Below are 22,129 nucleotides of genomic sequence, written 5' to 3'. Positions count from 1 at the left end.
TTTTATTCATGACAAGTGAATAGTTTTAAATCAGATTTCATGAAAACAATAAATCGGAGATCTCTCCTCTAAAAACATACCTAAAAGTGACGTGAAGATGACCCAAGTGAATATGTTAACACTACAGGAAACTGATTCTCAAACTGAAGAATAAGTAAGTAAGCAAAGAAAAGTAAGTAGCGATATAGATTGCGTTAAAATTGTGAAATAAGATATTTGTTGTGAAAAGGTTTATTATAGTATTTTTGATTCTAAAAGAAAACTATTACAATATATACAAAGATGTATGTACATTTGGTCACCAGCACCACCCATTCACTATTGTGAACAAAATAAATAAATATGTAGATCCCGAGAAGCTACCATGCCTGGGCAACTACACCGATTCGACTGATTGGAATGAAATGTGTTCAAACGTTTTTCGATCGATCAGATCAACTTCATGCTTGGAATTCGACCGATCAAGTTGTAACCTGATAGTTGCACATGGTTGCCTGTGGACATCACATCACACAAACATCCCTAGTTAAACAGCACGCTAACTTTCCTTGTCAATTCAATTAATGACAATACAAAATGTGTGTGTTGGTGACATTTGATTTAAAATTAAAAACAAAACATATGTGAGGAAAGGAAACCATCACTTCATGCGTAAGTAAGTACAAGAAAATCAGATAAATGCGGAATACGCTAACGTCATATATGTACATGCACTAAACAGAAAATAACTGAATCAAAATGTTTAACATATATCCCAGTACATCAAGGAGATCAGAGCAGTCCACATAATCCTTCTGTATAGTTATTATAGCTGTCTGGATAAACTACAACTTAACGACGGTCATTGACAATTTGACAATTTATTCCTGCAACGGAAAATTCACTTCACTGGAAAATGACAATCGGTGTAGTCTTCTTTGAATGGATACTTTTTCTTTTGAGAAGATCTTTGATATCTTCATTAAAAAAATATGCAGTTCAAACGAGGAAGGGTAGGAAGCGGAAGATTACATATTAATTAAAATAATTTTAAACATTATATACCTATAGAATCAATAATTTTGTTAAAACAGATATTAGTTCCTAATGAACGTATTAAAATTTTAACTCACTGACTCACCCAAAATATATACCACACTAAAGTGTTCATGTTAAAGGAACATAAATTAAGCAATTTGCACTGACGAATATATACCAGGTGAAAGTAGGTTTAACGTCGCGTCCAAGCTTATTGCGTGCGTGTGCGTGTGTGCGTACGTGTGCGTGTTTTATTGTGCTTGCACACTGAGATACCATGCCGCAGTTTAACATGGACACCCCACTCAGACACAGTATACTGGCTCCAAGCCGACCAGTCATTGTTTTAGCCCCTTGATGTCTAGCGCCAAGCAAGGTAGCAAAGTGCCATCTTTTAACGTCTTTTGGTATGATGCGGCCGGGGATTGAACCCCCTACCTGTCTACCACTAGACCACGAGGCAGTCTCCAAGGTGCCGTTGTACAAAGCGATCTTGGTGCTTAGGTGATGATCGTAACTCCCATGCCTTAACATAGACTTACGACAGTCGTAGCGCTAAGGTTGTTTTGTACAACGGTACAAAGGGATGTAAATACAACATACACTAAAATGGTTAGTTATTGATATAAACTCAAGGGAAAACAATACAATCAAGTAAATCAAGTAAATTGAAATATTTACCATGCATATTTCATATTTGCAATAATGTTTAAGTTTATATACATATCACTTTAAATCGGCATCTCAATTTGCATAATATGCAGTTTGTATGAATTACAAGACCGTGGTTATTTTACTTATCAGAGATTCCACGCGCAAGACTATATACAGTGTCTCCCTCGCCTCCCGTTAATGTTTCGTCCAATTTGGACTCTCGTATTGAGTCAATGTTATAATAGTTTGCTTCATCCTCGACACACGGCGCTTTATTGTAGGGACCGATTATCTCCCCTGTGTTACCATACACATGTTCTGTACCAGCACCATCTGAAACATCTGCACTGCAACAGCCAACGTCGGCTTTACCGTTGAGGTTCTGGGCGTCATCACCGTTGCCTTCCTTTCCCTCCGTGTTTACATCGTGTTCCTCTTTCTTTGGCCCCCTGCTTGCTCTGTCTATGTGACTGTAAATGTCATCTGAGACGTGCTGACTCTGTCCTTGTACCGTTGAGGCCATGCTCCGTTGGTCTGCAGTAGGTGTTGTATGGTCATACACTCCAGTACTTGCATTAGCTGCCCAGTTGGGACTCTTAAGGCTTAATACATTATATTGATCTTCGTCATCAACGTCAGGTTTCTTGCTCAGACCAATGTGGTTGTAGGTATCGTCGAATCGTCCTATATTTTGGGCATGTCGTGTTGTATCATACTCCACCTCCCCGCCGCTTGGTCCAATGTGGGCATACAATCCAGATTTACTATCACTTGCCAACCCTCCCCCATGTAAGACGTTGTATTGACCGTCATCCTCAAAACCTTTGTTTTGAGGACTTGCAGCTGTGTCATTGATTTGAATTATTTGTCCAATTTGTGTAGGTTGTCCTGGCGATTTTTCATCCGGAACGTTGTAAAAACTTTCTTCCTGTTTGAAACCGTTGTTGCTGACACGATTTTGAATGGGAACCCTTGACATCCTTGTTGACCTTGGGCTTGTACTTTCAGTTTGCACCGGACAAACATGTGCATCCTCACTTGTAGCACCTTGTGACACTGGACCACAAAGAGAGTAAGAGAGGTTTTCTCTAGCTCTGTCATAATGGACACCATCTTCTCTCTCGTCTTCTATCTTGAAACAATAACGTCTTTGTCTATAACAATAATAAGTTATGAATGCATCTGATAACATTTATATATCTATATAAGATACACATAGTGAACTTAAAACTCCAATATGGTATCACAATACATTTATTGTTGAAGCGATTGTAGAATATGGAGCTACTCGTTTAATGACTCACTCTTTGGCATTCTAAATGGAGTGCGTGAGGTAGTGAGTGAGTTAAAATTTAACGTCGCTTTATTTTAGCCACATAGCGACGAGATCAAGTTGATATATACAAGTCATGAATACAAAGTTATATTTAAAAACAAATTTGTCAAACATATTTTGGCATAACATATTCTAAATGGTTTTGGGGGATTGTTACACCGGCAGTAAGTACTTGGTACCTTTAGTTTATTCTAAATGGACAAAATACAGACTGCCGGTGTAACAATCTCCTATACTAAACGCCAATATTTAGTAATACACCGTATTTGTAAACGCACCTTTTCAAGAGTACAAGCACCAGGGCGATAACAATCCCCACAGCCAGGACACTCGCCGCACCCACAATGTGCATCACTGAAATGAATGCATGAATCGTGAAGGGGGAGTATGTTTGAATGTGTTATGTTCATCTTTAACATGAATGTAAGTTATACGGTTTACCTTTCATTCATTTGAATGCGTGAATTTACATTACAGCAATGTTCTGTGATGATCCCATGGGGAACCCATCACTCTGTAAGAACCGACAAAAGTGACGACAGTTTGGTCACATTTGGCGACTCTGCTGGTGTGTGGCACAACACCCCGATGCGCAAGGTGGATTGGTTACTGGCAGCTGTGCTGACTATGGCTTTACACGTGTACTCACTAATCTATGGCAAACACTACTCCACTTGTATATTCCTAAATGTCTTGTGTTCAAATTCAAAAGGTCAAAATAAGGGAATATTGTAACATAATTATTACTTATTATATATGTATTTGAAAATTGGTATGGTCTAATGGTCAGGTAATGGGCAATGCTATTGAAATTTCTGATCGGAATAACTCGTCGAACATACCAGAAGACAAACCATTATTGAATTAAAAATGTGAAAAGGTGGCTTTAAGTCATCAGCAAATTTATGGACAGTCGACGTATATGCTATTTCTTTTATTTAATGTCCAGTTACAACACCAACAAGTGAGTTGAATTTGTTTACTCCTTATGAGTAAGATGGTGAATTTATGTATAGTTCATGATTTGCCAATACTTTTGCATTAAACGAACATACTTCATCGATGATTATGCATTCATAACCTGTACCTGTAAATCCAGATGGGTGATCTTCTACAGAGTCTGTTCCTTGATTTACAAAACTGTCTACTGGATGAGAGGTAGTACGTTCAACAGATGATTCTGAAGAGTCCGTTGGTAACAGGTCCTTCTGGGTTGTGGCAGGTGGTTCCATTGGCGATGTTAGAAACACAGATAAAGAAGGTTGTGTCGCCTGTGTCATTTTTGTCGATGCACCTACCACTTGTGTAGATGAGTGTATCGCAGAAGTATATCCCCATATCAATGGCGTTGATTCGCGTTTCACTGTAAACATTATCACAATGTAGGTTTAATAATGGCGTTATGTGTTTGACGGATTATTGCAGATCTGATTATTCGAAGATTTCATGAAGGTTTGAGTGTATTTACCTGGGTTGCAAATAGCTGGATACGAAAGATGACAGTCGTACCAATTGAAGTGCAAGGAGTTACCAGTTCTTAACACACCAAGGCACCGTTGGTCTGAGTAATACATGTTGACGTTGTTTTCAATTGTTTTCCCTATGAAAGAAGATATGACATGATTTTAATCATTTCTTCTGTTTTAAATCGAGACACTTTACTTCATTAAGTAATTGAAGTCCGTGTTAATATAAACAAAATCAAGTATATACTTAACGCCAAAAGAAACGCGAACCATAAAATCATATACAGAAGATATTACCTTAAGAAGAATTGTTTCCAGAGTGTATCACTTAATAACAAAACTAACAATCAGTCAAGTGTTACCACAGGGTGTCTTTATTCCTATCACGATATGCAGCAGGTGATTTCCAAACTTTACACAAGACAAATGGTGCATCTCGAGTCATGGATCTATGACGTCACATGTGATGCGTTCATGAGCGTCGGTTCACACAATATAACAGTATGTTCGTTTGTGATGTCTCTTGAAAAGGAGTAATTATTCCTATATTAACCAACATATATGATATTCGCATTTCTTTTGACGGTGAGTATATTTGCTTGATACTATGTTTTATGATTATCTCCAGTGAACATCATATGATGGACACAGTTTTATTTTACATATACCGCATATTCTGAGTCAGTAATTGTAAAAGACCTCAAAAGATGCAACTATAAGAAACAGAAAAGAATCATTACTCCATCGTTCTTTACCGTTAATAAACTTTCCTTCGATGGATCGATACAACCCAATCCAGCATTGACGATCAGATATTTGATATAGATTATACCAGTTGCTTGAGATAGTAGGTTTTGCCAGTCTACAGTCCTTTTGTGCTGCTTCCCATGTTTTTGCTGGTGTCCTCACACACGGTTTTCCATCGCAACCTGAAAGATACCAGTGTAATGATATACATTCATACTCGGCCACAAGCGACCATATATATGTATAACAATGAAATCTTCGTTAAATATTCACTACTGTCAGTATACTTCTAATTTGCGGATATTATATATCTCATACAAGCCCTCCAATTCTCCGTATGAAGTTGTAAATGTAAGAGATTATGTTAATCTCTCAACAATCTGTCATTTTACATGAACCAACTATACATTCTCAATGGGGAAATGTTGATATTTTCAGGTATATTGGGAAATCAATTACCCTAAAATATCAATAAACGAATCATTAAATTAACAAGAACACAATTATTATTTATAAACAAATAAAAAACCATAATTCAGTAGAAACTAAATTCGAATTGAGTACGAAACAGGATTAAGAAATGTTCCTGTGCGATATCACGTCGGGGACACCAAAAACAGGCTACTGTACCCATCTGTGGCGTCGTAACAAGGCCATCTGCCTCATGGGCTACCCTAACGCTCCAAGAAATGAACGAAATCTTACCAGAGAGGTCGTGCAATGTTGATTAAATATAAATGATTGTAAATGTAAAACTGTAAATAGTTCGATAGATGAATGTTGTTCCAGTAGCCTTACTTCAATTTACACTCTTAGATGAAATTTGTTTTTAATTGCATAACTTCCGGTGTATTTCGAGACCCTAAGTCTGCAAATAGTGGCTATTTAACTACAGAAGGATAAAATAATAACAGAAGATGAGTAAGTGATTAAATAAAAGATGTCTGTTGATACGCCATTAAGTAATTCTAGCGTGTAGACATGCATATGCATGTTAGATGATTGTGTGCTCGTTTGGGTCGCCTTGTGGTGGAAGCGTTCGCTCGTCACGACCAAGGCTCAGGTTCAATTCCAAACATGGATACAATGTGTGAAGCCCGTTTCAATCACTTTATCCATTACCAATGATATCAGCATAGTTATCTTTGTTGTTTCATAAAAACAATGACGTCACGAAAATATCAATATTTCTGCTAAAAGACAAAACTTTCTCCTACGCGACTTCTTGCAGTTTGGCTTAGATAGGTCAAGGTGTGCTACACGTGATGAATAGAGACGCGACGTCTTGCAGTTTGGTGTGCATCCTAAAGCTAGATAGGTCAAGGTGTGCTACACGTGATGAATAGAGTACACACTGCAAATGATCTCGCCCTGTACAATATGTCATAATTATTACATAGTCACTATAGATGAGGTTCACTTCGACTGCGTAACTGTAATCAGTATGTTCTTTGACAAATGGATGTTCCCACCTTTGTCTGCGCATGCGTATGGTCTCTTGTGGCCACAGTTGTTATCGAGGTGATATGTAGGGTACCATTGTCTCCAGTTGTAATCCCAATACCTTTCTACATAACCGCACGCTCCATTCGTTGACAGAGGTACGTATATGTCACCTGTAATTATACAAAATCTAAGAAGTGTTACACGTAAACTAATAATATTCTATTTGTGTCATTTAGTCTCCACCAAATCACCTAGGCTACATATGTACGACGCTCTGTTCCCCTACAGTGACATCAAATGTTCTATATTCAAACAAGTTCTTACTTGTTGTCAAACACATGATCTATCATTGCGTTTTACTTTAGTGATGATTATGGGAAGAGTCATGACAGGTTGTTTTGTCAACTGTTTGCGATTCGAGACATATTTTGGAACGCTACCACTCAAATGAGGTGAAATACGGTTCAGCATCGATCAAGATAATTGCCCTCATATGGTGACGTGCATGCACCTGTGCGTGCGTGCTTGCATATGTGTGTGTGAGTAAGGTGTGTTGTGTTTAACATTGATACCCCACTCAGACACATTATACTGAAGCCGAGGAGACCTGTCCTTGTTTAATACCCTTAATGCCGAGCGCATGCAGAGTAACAACAACCATTATTTAACGTGGGTGTGAATCAGCCTGGGATCGAACCACCGACCTGTTGTTATCCGCGTAGACGCTCTATCCACTAGACCACGGAGGGTGCTCAACCAGATAGGTCATAACAGTGAAGGATAAGAATTGGAATATCATGTTGTTTGAGGCGTTTATTAGGGCCAGATTTGAGATGTGACACACAAACATAAGAGTATATCGATTTTCAAATGTCTCATTGGTGACGGCAAAGCTTGCACATCACGTTATTGATATAATCGCGTAAGTTTCACCATTGGTTCGCCTTTGACACCAAGTGGAGACTGTTAATTCTCTTGCGTTGACGTTTTGAATTATCTACACTGACACTGATAAAGATTTAAATTTTGTTGCACGGGCAAGTACTGACCATAAACATCGGCCTAGACAACTGACGTTAACACTCGATATAACCCTTACGTCATCTTTTTGAGTGAAAGAATAGTGTTTTACGCCGTAATCAGCAATACTCCAGCTACAAGGACCTTTAAGTAATCGACTTTGCACCGGACAAATCAATTTGAGCAACGCTCTTCGCCGTCAAGGCACAAAGACATACAATCAACAAAGGCGCACTTTGGGACCACCCGATCCTCATTTAGTCGGCTCCTACAACAAACTTGAGATGCAGGGGGCCTTATCTCATCCTGAATCAACACAGATTCTGTCATTTCCAGACACAGGCTAAACATTGAGTATAACACAAACATGCGCGCAGTTTTCCTTCACAGTGTAGGCAGTTGTGATCAACTTCTGAACGTTCGGAAATTATAACTCTTCTTGTGTTCGTGTGTGTACCCTTCCCATTGATTAAATTAAGGTTCGAGAAAATTTCCAATTCGACGAACCTTCAAGTAGCAACCAGACTATGGATTAAGAACTTCACTCCTGGCATCATCTTGGGTGCTTAAGAATGCCATGTATATCCTATCCTTTACCCCTCTGTTTAATCAAATGATCTTGTTATCCAGATTATGAAAATTTGATGACGCCTGATGAACGTTTGATGATTTTATTTCGAAACATAACCGTAATAAAGGTAAACAAAAGAAAAGTATTACTGGTCTATTCTCACCTTTCTTGTACACAGTCATAACTATATCGTTACCACACCGCTCGTTGTAATCGCCTGGACATCGGATGTCTGTCGCACTGTGGCTTACAGTAATGTTGTACGACCGTGAGTAAAGGCCAAGACAGTAACAGGATGTTCCCTTGAGTAAAGATATATTTTAATCAGACCACAATTACACAATGTACAAAATAAGGCTATGATAACAACCATGTACTATTCTCTGTTTGCATTTATGATATCATAACTATGAGGCCATGGGGGTTATTATTGTGTGGATATTTGAATGGTTGGCGTATATAGAAATATATTATGTATTGTGGATAGATATAGTTGTTGCATGTTCTAGTTACACAGATGGTAGAATGATAATTATATATTTACCTTTTATGTACTGTCGTTTTACATTGTGCACGCACTAAAACAGCACATTTGTTTCAAGAGCTTGTAGTTCTAAATTCTGACGTGAACTGTCTTAGTTAGAAAACAAAATAATTGGCTAATTCAGAACGTAGAGAATTTGATTCTTTATGAGATATGGTATATGTTTATGGCATTATAGTTAGAACACTAGTCCTGTCGGGCAAGAGTGAGTGAGTTGGGTTTAACGCCGCTTTTTTAACAGTATTCAAGTTATATCGCGGCGTGTCAGCTTAATGTGGGAGGAAAGCCCCAAGTGATGCAGGTCTCAGACGTTTACCACTTCGGTGAAACCCACGGGAACGGGTATGGTGCTGACAAACCTAGAAACATAATCGGGGCGAACCGGGATTCGAACCCACAATCATAGGTTTCAGGCGTGCCCAAGGGACGCAACTCTGCACAGCGAATCGCGGCGCCTTAGACGACTGTGCCACCCGCTGTTGAAGTTGATCAATACTATAAACAACAGTAGACTCTAGGAGAAACATGAAGGTAAATGGTCCTTTACTTTTAGTTATGTTATGTAGACTGACATTTTAGTGAGTAAAGGCAATGGCGGGAAGTTCTACACAATTCGGGTCTGTTCTACAGAGTGACGATGTCATGGTCGTCCTAGGAAATTCAATGTCAGATGTCTAACATTATATATTTATCTTGACATTTACCGTGGACATGTAATTGCCAGTGAACCTATTCCTTTACTGATGACATTAGAATAGTCGTAGTCTATTTCTGTAAATGTTGTTTATTTGTTTGTTGTTTATTTGTTTGTTTGTTGTTTAACGCCAGACTATAATATTCCAGCTATATGACGGCGGTCTGTAAATAATCGAGTCTGGACCAGACAATCCAGTGATTGACATCATGAGCATTGATCCACACAATTGGGAAACGATGACATGCATCATCAACCAAGTCAGCGAGCCTGACCACCCGATCCCGTTAGTCGCCTAACGAGTGAGTGAGTGAGTGAGTGAGTGAGTGAGTGAGTGAGTTAGGTTTTACGCAGCGTTTATCAATATTCCAGCAATATCACTGCGGAGCATACCAGAAATGGGTTTCGCACATTGTACCCATGTCGGGAATTGAACTCAAGCCTTCGGCTTAACGATTAAACGTTTTATCATCTTGGCTGCTCCTCCGCTCGAATGGTATGCTCTACATAAAGGCATTGTATTCGTTGTTGAGACGAGATTTCTGATATCATTCTGGGTCTATATGCTTTAATTTGTTTCTGTGGTATTAGGGGTCCCAGACCTTTTATTGCTTTTGTACGTGTTTCTGACGGGTACCTCCGAAAGGACCCAGTATTATCATAATTATGAAATAGTACCATGGGCTCAGAGATTTCTTATGATCATGGAAAGAGTTGCTTCGCATATATTTACCTTAAGTCCATACAGTCGATGATTGTTCCCACATCTTAAATCGCAACTAAATGCAGAATTGTCCTGTAATGTGACAGGGGTCAAAACACCAGCGTACATGTAACCGACTCTAGTGTGGTACCTTCTGTAGTCATCTGAAATGATGTACATGAAACTATTGTCATGTATTTTCAAAGTTCCGTTTTAAAGAATATATATAAGAGGAAGCAGCAAGGATGTGAAAACAAAGAAATGCACATGTATTGCATAGACTGGAAACATGTGATGTAACAGGGAATTCCAAAACAAACAAGCCTTGACAAATGCTGCATATATATCTACATATGTGTGTTTGGTTCCTCCATATACATGATTGGATAGCAGAAAGATACATCAGAGATGAACCAGGCTTACACTACCTCACCCGACCATTTCAAGTACGAGTATTGGAATCCATCAACATAATACATCCTATGCTCATCTATTAAGTTTATCACACGATATTCATCACTCTGGCTCTGGGGAACAAAAAGATGTCCGCCGGATTTGGCACATCCGTGATTTGCTGCGTCCCTCCAGGAAAGGAAATTTATCACTCGATCTTTGTCACTGACCATAAACATCAGCCTAAACAACTGACGTTAACAATATATATTATATGACCCTCACGTCAACTTGATATATATTGTTATTCAAATAATGAAAATTTGATGACGTCTGATATACGTTTGAGAATTATATTTCAAACATAACCATGATAAAGGTAAACAAATGAAAATGATTTCAAATTTACTGGTCCAGCCTTACCTTTTCTGTATACAGTCATAACCAAATGATCACCACACCGATCGTAGTTACCAGGACACTGGATCTCTGTCGTTCTGTGTCCTACAGCAATTCCGCTAATCCAACTGTTACCAAGACAGTAACAGGATGTTCCCTTGAATGAAGACATATTTTAATCTGACCATAAATATACAAGGTACAAAACAAGGTAATGTGAACTACCTTATTTAATGCTGAGGTGGTACGATGCGAAATATCCGAGAATGGAACTGAAGTTGGATTTGTTTGCATTACAATTGTGCATGGTATTTTTAATGCTAAGAGGCCACGAGGGATCGTTATTGTGTAGATATTTGAATAACGCAAGTGGTGCAATGATGTTGTCCCGACAGTATTGTTCTGTGTTGGCTGCGGTGGACAGTATAGTGCGAAGCCAGCCATTGTGATGCCACCCTCATACCATTATGGACCCCACCCCCACAACGAGCATGCTGTAGGACGTTAACGCTCATATTAGGACGTCTCCAAACTCGATTTCTTCGGTCATGGAAGTCGAAGTGAACCATAATTCGTCAGAAAACATGACATCAGCCCAACGTCGATTATCCAAGTGTTGACGTTCCCTACACCACTGAAACATCTGATTTAAATGGCGTGCAGTGAGTTGTTGGCTGAAACGTGGACGTCGTGCACGCAAATGCCAACTGTGCAACCATCTCGACACGTACTCGTACACCAGTTACCTGTTGTAACCGGTCCCTCATCTGAGTGGCAATTCGAAACCGTTCCTTAATGTCATCGTTCTGACTAGTCTGTCCTGGACTTGAGTTGTTGCCCTTCGGCGTCAAGTGTGGCGTCTGGCATCGACGTTATGTATTTGTTGGTAATGGGTCTGTGAGCGTTTGGTTCCAAGAAAACAATGCGTCTGCTCACAAACGAGTCTGAGTGACAATGGTAGATCTGACATACCACTTCTTGCACATGCCGTCCGGGGTCACGTGCTTCTTGACTGTCACAGTGTTGTTGTTTGGGAGGTTGATTTCTTCGGAATTGTTCGTGTCACAAAAATCACTTACTCTCACTGCCGGACATTGATGTATTTTCCCGTAGTTTCACCTCAGAACAAAAATATTCCCCACATTTCTTGCCAAATATTTACCAATTATGCATTGTGGTTTACAATTTACTTTGTGAATGACATAGGTGTATGCACAAAAAAACACAATTTTCTTTTCAGAGCTTGTAGTTCTAATATATGACATGAACTATCTTACTTAAAAAATAAAATAATAGGCTAAATCAGAACGTTGTGAATTGGAGTGAGTGAGTGAGTGAGTTGGGTTTAACACCGCTTTTAATAGTATTCAAGTTATATCACGGCGTGTCAGCTTAATGTGGGAGGAAAGCCCGAAGTGATGCAGGTCTCAGACGTTTACCACTTCGGTGAAACCCACGAGCACGGGTATGGTGCTGACAAACCTAGAAACATAATCGGGGAGAACCGGGATTCGAACCAACAATCATAGGTTTCTGGCGTGTCTAAGGGACGCAACTCTGCACAGTGAATCGCGGCGCCTTAGACGACTGGGCCACCCGTGCCCCCGTGTGAATTGGAGGTCGTGCATCATGTGATACATGCATATGACTATGCTGTAACATTAGAACACTAGTCATGTCTTGCAAGAATTCGTAGTATCTCAATCATAAATACAAGACTAGATTCTAGGAGAAACATGTAGCTACTTGATCCTTTATATTTAGTTGTGTTATGTGTTATGTGTTATGTGTTATGTGGACTGCTATTTTTAGTGAGTGAAGGCAATGACAGGAAGTTTAACACTATTAGGTTTGCTCTACAGAGCGACGATGTCATGATCGTCCATGGGAAATTCAGTGTAAGACTTTTGGCATTATATATTTATCTTGAATTACTATGGAGTGAATTACATCCTTTACTGATATTCCTCTAAATTTAGCCTTGTGGTCTCATGTGCTGTATGAATACATAACATAATTGCAGTGGTGACTTAGGTTTTACTTTGCGTTTAGAATATTTTCCAGCAATATCACGTCGGCGGACCCCAGAAGTGGGCACACTGTGCTCATGTGGGGAATCTCGGCTTAAGGATTAAACGCTTCAACCACAAGACCACCGCCCGAATATAATGGTATGGTCGACATGAAGGTATTATTGAGACGAGATGAATGTTATCATCCTGGATCTATATACTTTTCTCTGTTGTATTAGAAATCCCAGTCTTATCATTCCTGTACGTGTGTTTGTGACGGGTGCCACCGGTGGGACCTGGTATCACCATAACTTGATTGTGATTTATTAACGCACGCTCATGATATAATCGGAATACAGTAGTACAATGAACTCTGCTTTTAGTAGACATTTCTTATGATTATGGAAAGGGTTGGATCGCATATATTTACCTTAAGTCCATATAGTCGATGATTGGTTCCACACTTTGAACCGCAACTTGATGCAGAATTGTGCCGTAATGTGACAGGTGTGACAAGGGTCACAAAAACAGCGGACAAGTAACCGACTCTCGTGTGGTACCTTGTGTTGTCCCCTGAAATGATGTACATGAAACTATTGTCATATGTGTTCAAACTTCCGTTTTGAAGAACATAGATAGGAAGAAGCAGCAATGATGTAAGTGCACATACATATATTATTGTATAATCTGTAAACATTATGAAAGGGTTGTGACAGGGAATTTTAAACCAAACAAAACATGACAGAAATGCTGTATATATATCTGCAGACGTGTGTTTGCTTCTTATACAAACATGATTGGAAAGCATGAAGATACATTTGAGATGAACCAGGTTTAAACTACCTCACCCGTCCATTTCAAGTACGAGTATTGGAATCCACCAACCCAATACTCCTTGTTCTCATCTATTAAGTTTTTCACACGATCTCCAAGACTCTCGCTCTGGGGAACAAAAAGATGTCCATCGGATTTGGCACACCCGTGATTTGCTGCGTCCCACCAGGAAAGGGGGGTCTCAGTTTTATATAACTCATGGGCGGTGCTTTCATTTGTATTGACCCAGAAAGCTGAAACATAGCACATGAACATTCGTAGTGTGATGATTATACGGCCTCATCGATTGGTCAGTTCACAGTAACAAAGCAGTGAGAAACGTAACCATTGCGCCTGTAGGGGACATCAAAGTTGCTAGACAGCAAATGTGAATTGATATTCGTCTAACCAGACGTAAATACAGGTTAAATCTGCAAGTGTTGAGTACCGCCATACATACCGCGCTATTTTAAATGACCAAAAGACAATGCTGTAAGTAAGGCGAGTAGCTGTTAATATACAGCCGCTTGTCAAACGGACACATCATTACTTCAATTGAAGCCAACATGTGTTATGTTTGCTTGTGACTTACACGTCACATCGACAATATTTCAGTCACAAAATGACGAAAGCAAGTTGTACATTTTTGTCGAAAATAAAATTGTCCCAGAAAATGCTTGAAAAAAATAATCATGATTCAGACTTGAAAAATAATACTGTTTTAATTTTTAAAAATATCTGGTTTTGCAACTGTCGCTGAAATAATAATTTAGTCTCCGTAAAAAAAATCACAGCCCGCACCCCTTCGAATATGAAATGATCGGTCCCTGCGAGGGGGGAGGGGGCATCCCTGAGCGCAGATAAGGTGCTAGTGAAATTATACATAAATGTCACCACAATTTAACAACCTTATGTATAACCTACCCACATGTATGTTGTCATCTGTCACGTGTGCAGCACTATATCATATACGAATATAAATAGGTCTTTGGTGAAGTTCATAACGCTAACTACAGTGTCTCAAGTTGTATCATTATTACCTTTGTATGTTTTCCATTATCTCGCAATTTGTAGGAAAAACTACTCACATCTTTCCCCCGTGACGACGTAGATGCACAATAGAAAGAGGCCTGCTGTGTGAATGTCCATGTCACTTGTGTGCTCGCCACTCGACCTGCTGCACGTTTTACTGCTTCAAACAGGATGTTAATGTCGCAAGCATTCGTGTATTGTCAATTTAACTGCGCGTCATGAATTAATATTAAACAGGCAGTTGTAGTAGATCCAGTCAACAATTTAATCATCAACGCCTTAGGCGTATTCATTCGCGTATTATAAGAGAATACATAAGCATATGTTCTTTATCATGTAAATAGCTTTTATACTTTGTAAGTTCATATTTGGATACACTGTGCCATGACATCCACGCTGCTAAGATATAAAGAATGAGTCTTACATAAGGACTGTGCATTTACATTGAAATTCAGACGTTATAATTAGTGTCATATGTGAAAGTGACATATTCTCTCTTTTTAATTGTTAGATTGCAATGAATCTTGAAATAGACAGAATCTTAAGCAGACAAACAAACTACTTGTCTGAAACTTACTAGGACTGCCAATTTGACGGAGCCTAGCGCCCCATTAAAGCTGTGACAATGACTTGACAAAAGTAAGGTTTACTGGTTTAACAAGGGAAAAACACATGATGCTTTTCCTTACATTGTTTACTCTCATATACTGAACACACTGGTTCTGCTGTTTAAATGCGGAAGTTGATATAGGGTGTCGCCTTCACCACTCACATTGTTCCGCTATGAGGAAGAAAGGTATATGACCCCTGCAAGGTCACCATACAAAGTTGATAATCATCTGCATGTTCGACAAAAAAACCCGACTTGAATCAAATATCACGGATTGCCATTCCAAGCGAGCATTGTGACACCAGACAAGTGTATACAATCCCACCAGAACAAATCATATGTTTAATTGTGATGCTAAAGGACTCCATTGTTTGTAACTTTTGTTTGTTTGTTGTTTGACGCCACACTCACCAACATTCTAGATATATGTGACGGCGGTCTGTAAATAATCGAGTCTGGGCCACACAATACAGTGATTGACATGATGAGCATCGATCCAGGCAATTGGGATACGATGATATGCATCTTCAAATTCAGCGAGCCAGACCTCCCGATCCCGTTAGTCGCCTCTTACGACAAGCATGGGTTGTTGAAGTCTGATCCGGATCTTTACGAGTCCTGTTTGTAAGTGATCCGGACGCATGTGTTATGATACAGTCATAGAGTCAACTAGCTCGAGTGTTTACAAAACGAGTTCACGTTTCAGATTAAAGGATATAATGTTATAAAGGCTTCTGTCACAAGTGTAATATTTGTTAGCTGCGTATTGTCTGATGTATCTGATGCATTGTATGCATTGAGCGAGTGTGTGCGTTTGGCCAGGGCGTCTATATTTGTATCACAAGTGTAATATTTGTAAGCTGCTTATCTGATCCGTCGAATGCATCGAGCGAGTCAGTGAGTTTTGTCAGGGCGTCTACATTTGTATAGTCTTCCTGGTCCTGTGTAACTCCGCTTTGAAAAGTATTCAGTTATATCACGGCGTGTCAGCTTGGTGTGGGAGGAAAGTCTGGAGTGGCGCGGGTCTCAGGACACATTTGCCAATCCTTGTGCAAAGTACACTCTTCAAAAATGAAACGTACAGGCAGATTTTAAAAATTAATTGTACCTTATGAAGTCGATGAATTGATTAAATATCATAGATACAAATTTGAAATTGTGGTGCTCGTCACATGTCATTGTTCAAAAGCATTAAAAATTGTTCATTGTCATGTCACATAAGGCCAGAAGGTTGCTAGTGGCGTGCAACAGAAGACTGCGATCCCCCTCTTTGGATACGTCCTATGGCGATGTTCCGATCGGCAGCGCTGAGTCTCGGCATTTTCGAACTTGAAAAATGCTGACAATTGAATGACAACTTACTGGCTTATGCTTGCCTTTTTATAGCCACTACCAAGAATTACGTACAAATGGCATAAATGCATTTTGCGTTGCTGTTTTCCTCTAGGACATTTTTTAACAAGTGTGAAAACAATGCCGTTTAAGACATTCAAATCGACAAGGGCTTCGTTTTGACGCACCGTTTGTCGAATATCAGGCCACCAACAATTTCCAATAACATATATCCAATTTATATACCGGATTTTTGTGAAGTCAAGTTCAATGAACTACATACTGCCTGTGCGTTTCCTTTTTTGAAGAGTGTATATGGTGCTAACAAACATTGAAGAATAATCTAGGCAGATCTGAGATTCGAACCCACGATCATAAGTTTCGGGCACGCGTAAGGGACGCAACTCTGCACAACGATTTGAAGAGTGCAGTTGAAAGGGCAGTCAAATAACTAATGTCATGGAACAGTAACAAAACGTCGTTAGATTAGCGATTTCGCTTTCTGTATTTCGAATGTTTTCATTCAGAACGTAATATAGGAAACAGGTCCAGGTTACAAAACCACCACCTTGAAGAAACATAGCATTGTAATAATTATTGCCTAGTATACATATAATAAATATTGATTGATTACGGTTTCAGTTGGCTAAATGTGGTCTTGTTGGGAGTGGGTAAAAATACATATCAATGTTTTTAAGTATTAAAAAATATAAAACGTCAACGCCAGAGAATAACCAGTCGCGATTACATGACATTGGCCGCAAGAGGCAAAGTAGCGGTGGAAAATTATATGAGTGAATGACTGAAAATAAGTGAAGATGTTATTTAAAATACCAACATAATAGTTTGTCATTCGTCTCAATAATTTTGATTTACAATGTCAATGTTGAAGCAGCGACGGTGCATTTTAGACACCAGATAATTGAAAACAGCTTGGGGGATGATGTTTCAAATGTGAACCATCGATTGCCTCATCTAAGCTAGCGGTAAATATTAGAGTGAATATACATTTATCTTAAAGAATCTAAACATCTCACTGAGCAGTCGTCATCTTGTAAAACCATACTAGTCGGATTGTAGGCCTGGAGAAATATTCTCGGAACTCGCGTGGTAGTTTTGATAATCCGTTTTTCCTTGTTTACCGTTGAAGACAATCGGTTATCGGGATACCGTTAGTTCCTAAGTCTATATTGTAAATTTCTAACATTTTCTACTAAAACACACCCAATAATTGGCTGCGTGTATCGGTTGGTGACTCACTTAAGGTCATCGACTCGTGAAGATCCGGGGTAGAATAGGTCCTCAGCAACCCATGCTTGTCGTAAGAGGCGACTAACGGGATCGGATGGTCAGGCTCGCTGAGTTGGTTGATGCATGTCATCGTATCCCAATTGCGTAGATTGACGCTCATGATGTCAACCACTGGATTGTCTGGTGCAGACTCATCGTATAGCTGGAATATTGCTGCGTGCGGCGTGACACAACAAACAATCGAAACTTGATCATAACTGTTAAACACATCACATGCTGTCGGGTTACTTCTGAAGTTTTCTGTCTCCATATTCTTGTTTATCCTTTTCCCAACCTGTTGCATGTGTCAGGGTCTTGTGGTCTTGTGGTCTTGTGGTGTAGAGTGAGTAAGTGAGTAAGTGAGTTGGGTTTAACGCCGCTTTTAACAGTATTCCAGTTATATCGCGGCGAGTGGTGGTGTAGAGAGTCAGCTCGTAAAATCACGTACACCCCGCAAATGACACCAAATGAGTTAACATTGAGCATCCTCACGGCTGTGGATGAGTGAAGTAAATCGGGGATGTTGTTTTACATTACGCTTTATTCCTTAGGCATTTAAAAGTTGTCACAATACATGACAATTTCTTTTATTCTTTGTCACGACGTTTCAGAGCTACCTCACCTTCGTCAGATGAATGTGGAGAATATTTCCAAATTTGACGAACTGACAAAAATGATGTCCGTTGCACTTCCCTACTTTGACATGTACCACATGTTTCCACGTTTTTCAGGTGAACAATTGACTTGACTTTACTTGTGTGTGTGATGGGTGCCACCGTTGGGGCAGGCTACGCTCACCTTATCGCGAACACCTGGTATGGTCACTATTTGATAGTGATTCATAAACACATGCTCATGGCATTGTCGGATTCATACAACTCAACTCCGCATTTACAGAGATTTCTGACGAATATGGAAAGGGTTTTGTCGCTTTTATTATCGCCACTCTGTAAATAACCAAATATTTCCAAGCAAACCAATGTTTATGGCATGAACAACGGTCTACTTCGTCGGGGCACTGAGACAAACAATGCCCATTTGACGGCTTTTACGACAAGAATGTCAAAGTTGATATCTCAGATTAGAGAGCTTGATGAAATATCAGCAAATAAACAACTGCTGTATACGTTCCAGGTACGTCAATGGGCATTAAATGGATTATTCCTAGTTGGTCCAGGGCTGTGATCATAACTTGCTACATACTTCGATTCACTTTCAGGTTGTGTGAAATGAAGACTAAATAATTCACATATATTTTATGTGCGCTTCGACATAAACGAATAAACGTCGAATAGCCTCACACACATTAGCCGTTTGTGATTAATTGTTGAGCTACCCCAAGCTCATAGATACGCCGCTACACATATCAAAAAATAAAACAATGTATGCGTCCAACAGTTTATTGTGGTTTCAAGAATAACATACTGTGAAATCAGTGAGCAAGAAATCAGTCGGACTAAAAGGTAACAGCTTCTAGTTGAAAAACAGTTCCTTGGTCACAGCTCTGTCTGCTGGGTGGAGACTGCTGGCTGCGGTCCGTCTGTGGACAAGTTGCCTCGCTTCTACAAGTTGTTTCCCTGTAGGGCGAAGGGCAGAAGAATCTGAGGCTGCTTCCGGGCTGTTTGATCTCTTGCTGGAACCCATAGACTTCCTTGATGTGTGCAGTGGCATAGAAGGACTTGATGTAACGAGATGAAGTCTTTTCAATTCAGCATGTATCAACAGACGTTGGCTATCGGTGAGTCTGTTAGTAGCCCGTGGTGATGTACCAATGTTTCTTGACCAATTTGGTTGAGACGGTGTATAAGGAGCCAGTGGAGTTTTCGTAGACGGAGTGTGATGATCGTGAGTAGGTGTGTGACGTCCATAGAGGGTCAACCCGCTGGTTGCATGAAGTAACGATGGACTCTGTCGAACTGGTGTAGACGGGTTCTGTCGATGCGGTGCAGACGGGGACGTATAAGCTTGTGCATACAGGTTCTGTCGAGCCAGGGATGAAGCGTACATACGAGGAGGTGTAGATGGGATATGTCGAGCTAGTGTCGATAGGTTCTGTGGAGCTCGAACAGACGGGGACATATGAACTGGTGCAGACGGGGTCTGTCTAGCCAGGGTTGAAATGTTCGTGCGAGGTGGTGTAGATGGGCTCTGTCGAGCTGGTACAGACGAGGACATTGCAGACGAGTTGTGTCGAGCCAAGGTTGACGTGAACGTACGAGATGATGTAATCGGGATCTGTCGAGCTTGTGGAGAAAGTCTCTTTTGAACTGGTGTAGATGAATTCTGTAGAGCCAGGGTAGAGGAGTTCATGCGGTTCGAAGTAGACGGATTCTGAGTTACTGTAGGATGCAGAATATGCGCTGGTGTAAACGTGTTCTGTCGAGCTGGTAGAGACGGGGGCATGCCAGCCAGTGTAGATGGCTCCTTTCTAGCCGTTGTAGATCGGGACTGATCCGGTACGGAATGGAGCGGGCGAACCGGTGTAGAGAGCGTCTGTCGAATTGTCAAAGATGGGTGAGCTTTCTGCTCTGTCTGTGTGGACAGCTTTTGATGTGTTGGTGTAGAAGGATAGGCAGATGTTCGCATGGTCGAGGCAAGAGTCTCGGTAGCAAGATTTGCACAAGAGCGGAACCTTCTCATTTTGTTGTAGGAGATTTCAGCAATCCGTGGAAAGTTGGCGTCGACTGTGGATGGAAAATACGTCGAGACAAGGTCAGCACATGCCAGCTCTTTCAGTCGGATGGCTTGCTTGAGTACCTCTTTGAAGGAACGGTGGCGGTGGTAGACCCTCAGTTGTGACACACATCTGGTCAGTGTCATCGTGAGGTTGTTGAAAGACTGAACATCTAAACCTATGAAGAAATAAACATATAATCAATCCTCTAATATCCCATTCCAACTTGACGAAATGATGAACGTACATGTACCTTCAAATTGTGATGAAGCACGTGACTGTAAAACGATAATTACCTCTCTTTGCGGAAAGTAGGGTTTTTTGCCAACACTGGGCCAAAACCCGGATGATGTCTGAGGAACTGGTTCCCGACTTGGCGCTAACAGCAGTCTCAAGGAAGACGGGACTGTGAACTATGTAGTCAGTGACGACACTTAGCATCGTGCACCTGTCTTGAACTCTCAGCTGGTGGTAGCTCATATACTGAAAGTTAAGAATTGACCAATTATGTTTTCAGTGTGTTGTACATATATCATTATAGCGTGGTACAAAAGACCGTGTTTAATTTAAATCATTTAAAGTTCAAATGCTTCGTTAAGAGCGTCAGATACTGATATTTGATTTTTACTCAATAAAAAAATTCATGCGTGTATCCTATTTATTTTCATTTCAGTACAATACTCACCATCATCTTCCAGACAACTTTCTCAGGGAGATCTCCACAGAGGTGGCCAAGCAGAGGAATGTGACTGTTGGCTAGGGAGCTCTCGGCCATCGCTGTCAGACACGCGTGGTTGTCGTCATATTCTGCCAAGAGGCTGGACACAGTTGTTGAATCGGTCATTCTTACTGTTAAAACGTCTGTTCAGAACACTGATGAGGAATGTGTGGTCAGCTGGTTTGACCCCACTATTTACGTCAGTTAACATCCGGTGACCACACTGACCTATCTAGTTCTAACCAATCTAATAAGCTGGAGAGATGAGAATGTTAATTGATGAACATCTCCAATTAGGCTGGAACAAAGACCGGTGTAAGTGACCACTGACAGTGTAGACATTTGTTGGGGCAAGAGCAGGGCATGGATTAATAGGCTTGGGTGTACTTTTATCTCAGAATACTAGTCTAATCGTTAAAACAACACGACAATGCAGATGGTCACCATATTTGATAATATCTGATTTTAAACTACACTACAAAAAAGGAGGAACAAACGTGTTTAATTCAACCTACCAATAAAAAAAAAACGAAATTAAAAGCATCACAAAGGAGAAAATCTTCCAATAGTGGCAACACTCCAATCCACACTAAATTGCAACAATCAAATGACACTAGCAACGGTACTAAACCCCCTGAATGACTTACAAACCTTTAAA

At 40.1% G+C, this 22,129-nt stretch overlaps 2 protein-coding genes across 2 annotated transcripts; both read right to left on the bottom strand.

The window, feature by feature from the left end:
* Positions 1-1,680: 1,680 nt before the first annotated feature.
* LOC124137038 lies at positions 1,681-14,999 on the bottom strand. The gene is made up of 12 exons (XM_046503142.2): positions 14,904-14,999; positions 13,851-14,069; positions 13,433-13,575; positions 11,015-11,147; positions 10,229-10,362; positions 8,421-8,559; positions 6,693-6,836; positions 5,229-5,402; positions 4,476-4,607; positions 4,095-4,370; positions 3,286-3,361; positions 1,681-2,825 (listed from the first exon to the last, which is right to left on the bottom strand). Exons 1-12 carry the CDS (start codon positions 14,962-14,964, stop codon positions 1,811-1,813), a joined length of 2,646 nt encoding a protein of 881 aa, XP_046359098.2. The 5' UTR covers positions 14,965-14,999; the 3' UTR covers positions 1,681-1,810.
* A 4,497-nt stretch (positions 15,000-19,496) lies between these two features.
* LOC124137086 (endochitinase A-like) lies at positions 19,497-21,665 on the bottom strand. The gene is made up of 3 exons (XM_046503239.2): positions 21,439-21,665; positions 21,050-21,236; positions 19,497-20,931 (listed from the first exon to the last, which is right to left on the bottom strand). The coding sequence occupies exons 1-3, from the start codon at positions 21,595-21,597 to the stop codon at positions 19,553-19,555; spliced, it is 1,725 nt and encodes a 574-aa protein (XP_046359195.2). The 5' UTR covers positions 21,598-21,665; the 3' UTR covers positions 19,497-19,552.
* Positions 21,666-22,129: the final 464 nt, after the last annotated feature.

Source organism: Haliotis rufescens, unplaced genomic scaffold (genome assembly GCF_023055435.1).
Source record: "Haliotis rufescens isolate VD_foot unplaced genomic scaffold, xgHalRufe1.0.p SCAF_3, whole genome shotgun sequence".
In the NCBI taxonomy this organism is placed as follows: Eukaryota; Metazoa; Mollusca; class Gastropoda; order Lepetellida; family Haliotidae; genus Haliotis; species Haliotis rufescens.
Note: the sequence above shows the minus strand (reverse complement) of the source record. Positions and strands in the feature narration are given on the sequence as shown.

Coding starts and splice junctions, on each gene's coding strand:
- LOC124137038 (XM_046503142.2), bottom strand. CDS start 14,964: ATGGACATTCACACAGCAGGCCTCTTTCTATTGTGCATCTACGTCGTC. Junction 14,070..14,903: donor CGTCGTCACGGGGGAAAGAT/GTGAGTAGTTTT, acceptor GCTATGTTTCAG/CTTTCTGGGTCAATACAAAT. Junction 13,576..13,850: donor CTCGTACTTGAAATGGACGG/GTGAGGTAGTTT, acceptor ACATCATTTCAG/GGGACAACACAAGGTACCAC.
- LOC124137086 (XM_046503239.2), bottom strand. CDS start 21,597: ATGACCGATTCAACAACTGTGTCCAGCCTCTTGGCAGAATATGACGAC. Junction 21,237..21,438: donor AAGTTGTCTGGAAGATGATG/GTGAGTATTGTA, acceptor CTTAACTTTCAG/TATATGAGCTACCACCAGCT. Junction 20,932..21,049: donor CCTACTTTCCGCAAAGAGAG/GTAATTATCGTT, acceptor ATTTCTTCATAG/GTTTAGATGTTCAGTCTTTC.